We start from the raw sequence: 12,016 nt of genomic DNA on the forward strand, positions 1-12,016 counted from the left end.
GTTACCGAACGATACTGCTCTTTTTCCATCTTAGCGAAAATAACGAAACACGTCTCAGTCGAATGGCTGCCAAATCCAAACTAACCTATCAATCAGTCTGAAATTCGTTTTGGCGTGGTTTGATAGATGGCAGCACACGATGACAACACCAATTTCCCTCAGTAACGTCCTCCGTCTTCAAACACGGGTACTTATTGAACCGCCCTCGTATATAAAGAAGATTCATTTAAGTGTGGAACTTAAGAGAAAACATAATTAATATTCATACAATTATTAGATTAAATACATTTAGGTGTTTAATAAACATAACAGTAATTATGTTATGTTTGAAATAAAATCAGGAGGGATGTTTTCAACATATGGAAATCTAAAAATGAATAATTATTCTAGGTGTAGTAAACATTATACAATTAAAACCTAGTACAACTAAACAAATTCCCTTGTTATTTGTTTAAAGGTAGAAATTCTGCTTTCAGCAGTAATGCTTGCGTCTATACATAAAGAATTAAATGTAGTGCAAATTCAATCAATTATGGATCTATAATTGAAGTTTGATGGTTTTATAGTGACCACAATGACGTTGTTTTAATTCTGAAAGCACTTACAGGAGTCCTGACAATATTTTTTAAGAGGGATTTCATAGATAGAAGGTTAATTTTCCTGAATATACTGTAGTAGTCATGATCGTAACGTAACATTGGGTTTCTAATGCGTCAGGAAAAACAATGCTGAATTTTTTCTAACTTATATGAATGATTAGACGTGTTTGGATTCCATACAACCGATGCGTATAGCATTTTAGATAGCCGAAGTGAGGTGTTGGGGATCTTGTAATTTTCTTGACTTCTTCAGTATAAAATTAAGAGAATGACTAGCAGGATTACATACATATTCAGTGGGAATCTTGAAGGGATAATTTTTGAACAGTTATCTATCTTGTAATTCAACAATAATGCATACATACTTTTATACGTATAAATACATCAAAAAAGTCACTTGTGACATCAAGGAAGATCTTTTATAGTAGGGTGCTTGAAGTGATCTTCTTGAAGATTATATTTGTCACCGAGCCATTTCGAACAATTTGAACACACTGTAATTGAAGATGTATTTCGAAACGTGTGAAATTATTTCACTCGATTCTTTAATAAATAATTAAAAGCATTTTAACCTGACTGCATTTTTATTTTTTTTTAAACTGCAGTGGACTTCGGGTTTAATGACCACTGTAATTTAGTCGTTATATCCGGAAGTCGTTACAGGCAAACGTACAGAGATACATACACGTATATATTGTTTTCACCATTTTTCAATTTTCAAACGATTTTCACCTTTTTTTAACAGTAAATGTGCATCTAGGAGTCATACTTATTCAAAAGATTGTTAAACAGTTGCTACTCAGAATATCATTTTGTAACTGTACTATTTTAACGTGTAACATCCATAAACAAACGATAAAGGTCACCGTACTTGCTGACCATCTGTCTGGATGTAAACAAAAGATAAGAAAGCTCTTTGCGTTTTTGGTGGCCGACTCCGGCCGCTATATTTGCATGGGATTACTAGGGATTTGTTACAAATCAATTAAAAACAGATGCTACAACCGAACTCGGCGTTACATCCGAAGTTGCTATAACAACAATAATTTTATACTACAGTATCCTTTAAATTCAAGGAACTTAGATTTAACGTCGCTATAGCAAAATGGTCGCTACAACCAAGGTCGAAATAAATGAAATCTACTGTATTTGTATTTAACCTTACATTTGATTTAATTAACTGGTATCAAATGAATTTTGAGGTGTTGCAGTACGTTATCTTAGAACTTCTGTCCAAAAACGATATTTAATATATACAGCTACAATAAATTAAAGTAATAAAAACTTATTTATTATATCACTTTGTAGGCTTTTGGGGCTGTTGAATCAATGTCCGACAGAGTATGTATTCATTCTAATGGGACAGTTCACTTTAGATTCTCCGCCGATGATCTTATTTCATGCTGCTGGCTTTGTGGAATGGGATGCAATGGTGGTTTTCCCGGTGCTGCCTGGCATTACTGGGTGAGAACAGGAATCGTTTCTGGAGGAAGATATGGATCACATCAGGTATATCATTTCACGATTGCTATTGAAAAACTGTGAAATCGATTTTGGACAGCATCATAGTTTTGTCATTAATGAGAAGAATATTGTTTAAGAACAACTTAAAAGTATCTTGTTAGTAACATAACTAAGTGGGTTTTGGGCCACAACAACTTCAGGATGGTAGATTCAAAATGGCGATCAATTTTTAATCATCCCATATGTACATTTTTATCGCCTTTGATATTCAGTTTTTAATCGCCTTGTCTTAATGTTATACTTACTTTGTTTACTCATTCTGAATATTCTGTACATCTAACACAAACTGTCTATTCGTAGGAGGTAAGTGTCACATGATAGGGAATATTTTTAATTTTCTACGTATTTTATTCTCACGTACATATGCACATATTTAGTTCGTTCTATCATGAATGAGCAAATTCATCATTTAAATGTTTTGGAAGCTCCATGGTGTTTAGGCGCGTTCTCACAAAATTTTTGTTAAGTCGGGTGTGCCACGATTAATAAAAATATATTTGTAGTGCGATAGTGCGATACCGCATACATTTTTCCAATTAAATCATTTTCTATTCACTGATTAACAGAATAACTACTGTAAATGCATACCTCAAACTTGTAGATATAGAATGCTCCATAATATATAGGGTCAATTGAAAAGTCCCCGGCCTGACACATAGATGGCGGCACCAGAACTAAATCCATATGATTTGCAGTTAGTCCTAACCTTCAAAAGACGCGTCTATAAATTTGACGGCTGTCGGACCACTAGTTTGTGAATTATAGCATTTTTAGTGAAGCAACTTTTGTTATTGTGGATAAAAAGGAATTTCGCGTGTTGATAAAATATTGCTTTTTGAAGGGAAAAAATACAGTTGAAGCAAAAACTTGACTTGATAACGAATTTCCGGACACTGCCCCAGGAAAATCAACCATCAAGGATTGGTATGCTAAGTTTAGACGTGGTGAAATGATCACCGAAGACGGTGAACGCAGTGGATGCCCAAAAGAGGCTGTTACGGACGAAAACATTAAAAAAATCCACAAAATGATTTTGAATGACCGTAAATTGAAATTGAATGAAATAGCAGACACTCTACAGATATCAACGGAACGTATACATCACATCATTCACGAATATTTGGGTATGAGAAAGCTCTGTGCAAAGTGGGTGCCGCGCGAGCTCACTTTTGACCAAAAACAACGACGAGTTGATGATTCAGAGCAGTGTTTGAAGATGATCACGCGTAATAAACCCGAGTTTTTGCGTCGATATGTGACAATGGATGAAACATGGCTCCATCATTTCACTCCGAAGTCCAATCGACAGTCATCGGAGTGGACTGCACACGATGAACCCGCTCCAAAGCGTGCAAAAACGCAACAGTCGGCTGGCAAGGTTATGGCGTCTGTATTTTGGGATGCGCGTGGAATAATTTTCATTGACTACCTTGAAAAAGGAAGGACCATCAACAGCGACTATTACATAGCGTTATTGGACCGTTTGAAGGACGAAATCGCCGAGAAACGACCGCATTTGCAGAAAAAGAAAGTCCTGCTTCACCAAGACAATGCACCGTCTCACAAGTCAGTGAAAACGATGGCAAAAATTCATGAATTGGGCTTCGAATTGCTTCCGCATCCACCGCATTCTCCAGATCTGGCCCCCAGCGACTACTTCCTGTTCTCAGATCTCAAAAGAATGCTCGTTGGGAAAAAATTTTCGTCGAATGAAGAGGTGATCGCCGAAACTGAGGTCTATTTTGAAGCAAAGGACAAATCGTACTACAAAAATGGTATCGAAAAGTTGGAGGATCGCTATAATCAGTGTATCACCCTTGAAGGGAATTATGTTGAATAAAAAAAACGAATTTTGCAAAAAAAATGTGTTTTACTATTTTAGGCCGGGGACTTTTCAATTGACCTGTTACATCTATTCTTCTATAAGAAACATTGGCAAATCCATTAATTCTGCAGTCATTTTTACATGGTTTCTTACTTCTTGGTGTGCCCGGTATGTAGTTCAGCCTAATTTATGGATTTTCCACCATAAGTACTGTTTAAAGTGAAAGTGATACAACGTTCAATTTTCAATATTGTTTCAATTTTTTTACATTTTTATATCATTACTTAATGTTAAGTGTATAAGAAGTGTACGAAATCCATCTCGATGTACCCAAAAACCGTCAGCCGAGTATCGTAAACCATATAGAATGATATCAATAGTGAACGAACGAGCGAAGTAAACAGTGATATAAATGACCGATTGTTAAGTAAATAATCGTACCTAATGGGATTCTGTGTTGGATAAATTACATATTCGGGACGATTTGAAGTAAATACACAATTGGTTACCATACGCATACAATACGTCCCAGAAATTTTTGCCGTTTTAATTCCTTCAATTCAGCAAAATAATCAGCACGCTGTTCAGTAGAAACTGTCACCGAAATCGATGCTCACGAATAGACGTATTAGTTGATGGAACAATTTTGAGATGCTTAGATCGAAAACTAAGGACGTCTTTAACAGAGCCCATCGATATGGGACTTTTTCAAATGTCCAAGGAACAATTATAGGGCTGTTGTCAAGTAAGCTAAAGCTTTAGGCCGGACTTCCTTCTGCAGCAATATCAGTAAAGGAGCAGATGCAGCATGGATTTTTTTCAAATAATTCCATAACCACTCTGGTTACTGTGAAGTTCTAAGGTGGCTACTACTACGGACGAGGAGATATTGACAGGGCTCATCTCAGATAACTTTCCGGCTTTCCTTAAATTTGAAGGTTGGACGATTTTTTCCCGACGGAGATGACTGTTACAGGAGAACTTCCACACGTTGGAAGGACTCCGTCAGTTGACCAATAGGAACGTTACACCCGAGGACGTTACCAATGACCCTCATACAATGTTATCGCGTTTCAGTCTAATTTTAGGTCATGCTCCACAAGAATGGCAGGGCACGAGAGTAGCTTTCATTCCGAAAAATGACAGATGTGACTCATCAACTGTCATGAAGTAATCTTTTGACCTATGCTGCGTTATTCTGGTGAAGCACCTGAAACAGGGAGCTGGAAAAGTGGAGGAGCTTGATATTGCGAAGTATGTATTACTGGTGAGGTGAAGTTCACTTCCACGGCAGTTCAGGGGATGTTCCTTCGCACTGAACCTTACAAAGTAATTGTTAAAGAGGCCCCTCAAAATGTCGTGATTCAGTGAGCTACCCAAGGAATGAAATGTCTGCTGACGGCACACAGATCCTCTTTCTCTTCAATAAAGAAAATCGATCTTCGGATAAAATTTCCATCTTGTGTGATGGTGACCTATGGTTCACCGATGACTCGGAAACGACATTTATAACCGCCGATGTGGGAGCACGTATTCACTATTTTTGAACAATTTGCCACTCCCCAGCTATTATGCCTTGTTTCTGCAGAGTCCTGGTTGCCAACTTCATTAAGCACATATGCATATACAGCGATTACGTGAGTGTTTTAGATGCCCCTAGAAGGTATTCAACAATGTCGACTGCCATGAAGCCTTTATAAGGCTGTCGACCCGAACTAAAGTGATCTTGCTCTGGATTTCGGACCATAGCGGCATAATATGAAAAGAGATAACATTATGAAAGTGAGTACCTAACAACACCTCATTGGTCCAGAACCACTTGATGACATTTGCAGTAGCCTCGTCGAGGGTAGGCTGTTTCGGAACCTTGCAAGGACTGGGGAACACAACCGGGAGTAGGCAAATGAAGATTTTCAGCTCCGTTACAAAATGCACTGACTAATAAGAAGAAACTCTCAGCCTCGGCAGGATAAAAGTTAGGACTACTGCGGAATTCCTTCCAGGCTACGCGCTGCCATAAGAATAAACTGGGATTAATCACCAGTTCTTCTTGAAATTTTTGTGACGAGGAGGTGAAAATTGTCACCCACATTCTGTTACTGTTTTGAGCTGATTGAATGAAGGCGCTTCATTTTTGACAGTGTTCAGGCTTTAATTTTGCAAAATAATTAAATGAAACAACTGCTATAATTTTGAACTAGATTATTCAATCGTGGATTTCTTAATGTGAAATATTAACACATGCTTAGACTAGTTAGTAGTAACTTGAAATACAAAATTTCTAATTGCACCTATATGATTGTGGAATCCCTTTAATTACTTATTTTTAAAAGGGTTGCCGACCATACGAGATAGCTCCATGTGAACATCATATTAATGGTACGCGACCTGCTTGTGATTCTTCGGGCCATACGCCACACTGTAAAGAAAAATGTAGTGACGAATACAGTATCCCTTATAAACAAGATAAACATTATGGAAAGGTGGCTTACAGTGTTAATTCAAACAGTAAACAAATACAAATGGAAATAATGAAAAATGGACCTGTCGAAGCTGCTTTTACAGTTTATGAAGACTTGCTTCATTATAAGAGCGGTATGTATGCATTTGCGGAAAATAGTAATTAACTGAATAGAAAAACTACAATCATCGAGTTTGCTTACAAACGAAATTATAAATTCTGTGATTGTTGTTTTCGTAAATGCTATTTCAAAAAAAGCCCAAGCCTGTACACAATACCGTGCCTATCTATGTTATCCGCAATCTTGTTGAAGAAGTACACCGAAAACATTTAAGAACACGGTAGTATTTTTTTTATCAAAAGTAGATCTCATACTTTATATGAACAATCTGAAATTACTTTTGGTATTCGTCTAATTTAGCATCAAACGGTAATAGCAGTAATATTTAAAAATTAGGTTAAAAGTGGAATCAGATTTCAGTACGTTTCATCATAATAAGGTCGTCTGTCCCAAGACTGCTTAGACACGCACCTGAACTGTTTCCTATCCTGAGCTAATCTTCGCATTTCCCTTAAACTAGAACAACTCACATCCTTAATTATTTGCGAACAGTAATCCAATCTAGAACTACCTCTATCCCTTCTAACTACCGTTTCTGCCTCTAATATGGCTCTGATTAGACCTTCATGTCTGAGAATCTATTTCTTATTAACTTCCATAGAGTATTCTGTTCTCCTATTCTTCCTAATATTTCCTCAGTTCTCATCTTCTCCATCCACGGTATCCTCACCATTCACCTGTAACACCAGTTTTCGAACGTTTCTAACCTTTTCTTTTCCGCAGCGCCCACCATCCATGTTTCGCACCCGTACAGCACCGCGCTCCAAACATACACCTTTAACAGCATTTTTCAAATTTCTAAAATAACGTTCTCGAGCATAGAAGTGAGTTCTTCTTATTGAAGGCTACTCGATCCTGCGCTATTCTGTGCTTTATATCCCTACTACTCCTTCCGTCCTGACTTATCTGACTTCCTAGATACCTAAAATCGGCCACACAGTATTTTAGTTTTACTTTTATTTATTTTCATACAATACTGTTTAGGTCAATAACGCTTCCTTTTTATTTAAAGCTATCTCTAACTCGTCCTTGCTAGATGCTACTACTGCTAAATTATCTGCAAATTTATTAATGAAAAAATAAAACAAAATCGTTATAGACCGTATTCTCAGAATCAGCTCTTTGCTTCGCAATATAGCACTCGAAAGATGTACTTTTTTAGTGGGCGTTGCATAAAAGAATAAAAAATGGAAATAACTCATGCTATGTGCCTAAATTTTTCTCTATTTATTTTTCTTATGACATTCTTTTGTAGGTGTTTATCAGCATGTTCAAGGGAAAATTTTAGGTGGTCACGCAATACGAATATTAGGATGGGGCGTAGAAAATAATGTTCCTTACTGGCTTATTGCCAACTCGTGGAATTCTGACTGGGGAGATAATGGATATTTTAAAATACTTCGAGGACAAAATCACTGTGGAATTGAAGACTCCATTTCTGCTGGTCTTCCAAAACTGAGTTAATCTGTAATATTGTTAATATAGACATCTAGAAAGAAATCAATGTGATGTTTTAAATTTATTTTTATTTTGTATAACAATTCCTAGAGGAACCTACATATATTTTAGTTTTTAATACCAATGATTGTAACTTTTTTGACTTGAATAATTATAAGTTAAAACCAGGGACCATAACATTACGTAATTATTCAAATTATAGAAATGACCATGCTTGTATTTCTGTTGTATACTTATCTAAAACGGGAACAAAGCGGGTATGCCATTATCTGCATATTTATAAAATACTAATGTATACTTAACAGTGTCAGTCACGCTATAAGAGAATAAAAAGTACGTTTTTTTAAAACTCTGATTTTAATGTCTTTTTTTTTATAGGAAATTAAACGTACAAAGCACAAAGCTCACGAAAAAGCAGCTTGATGATTTAGCTCATTTTGGTACATGTTATTCCATAACTTTTTCCAATTAAAAGTCACCATGGGCACAAATTTCAAAAATCAAACGCAGGTATTCAAAAAGTTGACGTTCTAACTGATCAACCTGGCATTCCTGCATTAACCAAAGAAGTTCATGGTGATCAGTATTCGGTCGAAACTGCCAGATGCGGATTTTTTTTTTTTTTTTTGTTTTCGTGGAAGAGAGGAAATCTTCTGAAGACACCCAGCCGTCCGTACGACTGGGTAGTGTCGGATTCCCGAGGAAGAAGTCCTCGGACCTACCGACTAAAACCCCTCTACCTCAGGCCGTTTTAGGACCAACTAGGGTCCTCTTCAGCCGAGATGCGGATTGCGATTTCTATCCTTTTGGAATTTATCAGCGCGTCCTAGACAGTTTCGACAGAACACTGAGCAACTTTTATCTGTTTGAATGTTTCGACAGAATACAATACTGACCAGCATGAACTTCTTTGTACGTATGGTGAACTACGCTGTGGATTCAGTTTAACATGTAGACATCCAACAACGTAAATGAATCTTTTCTAACATATTGAATTCCACTAAATGTAGCATTTGCGTGCACCATGCCGTTTGTGGTACTTTATTTCTGCATTAGGTATTCTGTTAAATGCTATCTCATAGAGATTGCTAAGAATCAAGTCAGATATTTGATGGGGACTTTGTACTTGACCATGGCCGTGATTTTGATGATTATTTGGAAGTCAACTCGAAAAAATTCAATAGGAATTCCTACTGTTCACTTTAAATTCTCTGAAAAATGTAAACATTTCAAAAAATTAAAAGTACTTGTTACCAGCGGTGCAACACCGTTACAGTTTGACTGGGTGCTCTCATCAGAATACTATAAATATTTATATACTGCGAGTGTGTATAAGCTGAAAAGATCGAGTTCGGAGTTGGGTTATTATCGGAATCGACTGGAATTGACTGGGTGCCCAACCCAATCGAATGGGTGCTCAGGCACCCGTAGACCCCTCTTATTGCGCCCCTGCTTGTTAGGAATTATTATTTACCAAACCTCATTGTTTTTTCAAAAGTAAATGCAGTAAAACATTACATTAGATTTATTCTATTACGAGTGACGTTAGATTTAATTGAGTAAGGGGTTCAGTACAATAATTTTTAAGGTACACCTAAGTTATAACCAGGTTTCTAATGACATTTGGTCAAAATCTTTGGTAATACAAAATGCTTCTTAATTAGTTGTCAAACTATTGACGTTTTGTGATGTTAGTCTCTACCAACATAAGTGTGGATTTTATGTGATAAATAGAGTCTTATATTTGAGAAAGAGAGGTGTTCTACCTTCTTGCCATGAGCTCCGGATTACAACTACCTGTCTAATACATCACAGATTCATACTGTTTATTGCAAGAAGTTAGAGATATGCCCCTTCCCTTTATTAGGATGCACCGTAGCATAATTCCAAATTCAATCATATTTGCCTGCGGAGATCATTTCTCCACCAATCATCGAGCGAGAACTAGACAAAAGTGTACAGTACCATTTGCAGGAAAACAATAGAAAACGAAAATAAGCGTTAAGTATTCAGTGTAAAGAACTCCTTGCAAATGTACTACAATTCATGAACGCTGAAAAAGAACAAAAAGGTTTTATTCTTCCAACAACCGAAAGTGGGTCCAAGAAAAAAATACTTCTCACTAATTTGCCTACAAAGTCATTTGTAGTTATTGACAATGCCCCATACTACAAAGTTCAAAAAGAAAAGTGCCCTAATTCGAACTCGTTAAAAACAGAAATGCAGAATTGGCTATGAAAAAGACATTTAGATTTCGAAGGCAGTATGCTTAAAGTAGAATTGTACCAAATTATAAAACTGCATAAGCAGAAGTTTAAAATCTACGACATCGACGAAATAATGCAAGAAGCTGGTCATGATGTTTGTCGATTACCGCCATATCATCGAGAATTAAACCCAATTGAATATGTTTGGGCAGCTCTAAAACATTTTGTTACCGAACGCAATGTGTCTTTTAACTTGGATGACGTAAAAGAGCTTTGTGAAGATTTTTTCTCAAATTTCTCTATCGAAAAATGGGAAACTGTGTGCAACAAAGTTATTAAGCAAGAAGATGCATACATATTAGAAGATCCAGCGGTCGAAAGGGTCATTGAAGACTTGATTATTGAAGTAGGAGTCGACGATGAATCTTCTGACTCAAACGAAGATTGAAGATGAAGATTAGGGAAATACACTGAATATTTAGCGCTTGATTATTACAACAATTTTATTTCAAAATCAAAACACCGAGATATAAACTTTGCATAATTACNTATAGACAGTACAAGACAATGAAATGGTTAGAAGTATAACGCTTTTTTTGTGACAGTTTTAGGTTTCTTATTCTTATTCAACTCTTATTTCCACAAAAAATTATTTATTGCTCACCTTCAATAACCTATTTATAATACATAGGACAGATTTCGAGCCCTTGAGGTCAGGTCTTCCTGAGTACTAAGAGATAACCTTACCGAGACTGCTGTAAAATAAAAAATAACCAAATTATTACAAACCGGCGATATGTTATCTTATCAGATTACTTAACTACAAACTAATTTCAACAATAAATACACGCTACAAGAAATGCAACTAATTAGTTAAATCTAAAAATTTGACTAGAGTACGAAATGACCTTCTGCTGGTACCTACTAAATTTAAATACCTCTAAAAAGTGTCTTCTAGTTTTACATTTATGGTCGACTCCGTAATAGGTGTAATATATGTAAAAATATTTATCGTCATATATCGGTCACTCTATTACAGCCCCGCTGTCTTAGGATATCGTTGGCCTTGCCTAATTTGGAAATACTTTAATAGTAGCAAATACCCAGTAGATGGTATTACATTGCACCGTTTGGATATTAGTAGTTAAATTCTCTTTACAGGTGAAACAAAGATAAGTGCCGAGCTTTGAAGGGTGTAAACTAGACAGAATAAACAATCGCAAGGTGTGTTAAGGGCAATTTTTTTAAGAAAATTCCAATTATTCATAACTCGAAGTAGGTCCTGTGCGTGGATTGATAACATAGGTGGTAGACCCACATAGCGTAGTGCAATAAAAACTACATGAATGGAGAATGTAAACATTGCCAACTATCGAATGTGTAAGACAAACATACATAAACGAAAAGGTTTAAACGTTAAAATAATAAATGGTTACTAGAGGTTGGCTGTTAACATAAACACCCTGAATAACATTTAACCCAATCTAACAAATAAATAATAGAAAATACGACAAATGGCGCTGTAAACGCCATCTGTAGAGTACAGTGCTACATTTTAGGATTACGTATGCTTCAGCTAGGTCCATTTAAATATATGGATATCTACTTGCTGAAACGAATCCCGGCGTAGCTCACCTCAACGTGATAGCCACGTTACCATAAACGAATAAAATAATTTGAAGTGGTCTGTATTCTGTCGAAACTGCCAGACGCGGATCGCGATTTCGATCTTTTTGGATCTCATCAGCGCTCCGCAGGCAGCTCCGACAGAACACAGACCAACTTTTACCTGCTGTCTTAACAGCGCGTTTTAGAAAATAC

General features: G+C 36.4%; 1 protein-coding gene across 1 annotated transcript in view; it reads left to right on the forward strand.

Annotated features, from left to right (window-relative positions):
* The window catches only part of LOC108736788 (cathepsin B), a 9,641-nt gene extending 1,298 nt beyond the window's left edge, over window positions 1-8,343 (forward strand). Inside the window, exons 2-4 of the mRNA XM_018469362.2 lie at window positions 1,908-2,108; window positions 6,282-6,543; window positions 7,786-8,343. Of these exons, the coding sequence (XP_018324864.1) occupies window positions 1,908-2,108; window positions 6,282-6,543; window positions 7,786-7,994 (672 nt within the window). The 3' untranslated portion in view covers window positions 7,995-8,343. The remainder of the gene's footprint in view (window positions 1-1,907; window positions 2,109-6,281; window positions 6,544-7,785) is intronic.
* The last annotated feature ends 3,673 nt before the right edge of the window (window positions 8,344-12,016 follow it).

The sequence above is a fragment of the Agrilus planipennis genome, unplaced genomic scaffold (assembly GCF_000699045.2).
Source record: "Agrilus planipennis isolate EAB-ADULT unplaced genomic scaffold, Apla_2.0 scaffold193, whole genome shotgun sequence".
NCBI lineage: Eukaryota > Metazoa > Arthropoda > Insecta > Coleoptera > Buprestidae > Agrilus > Agrilus planipennis.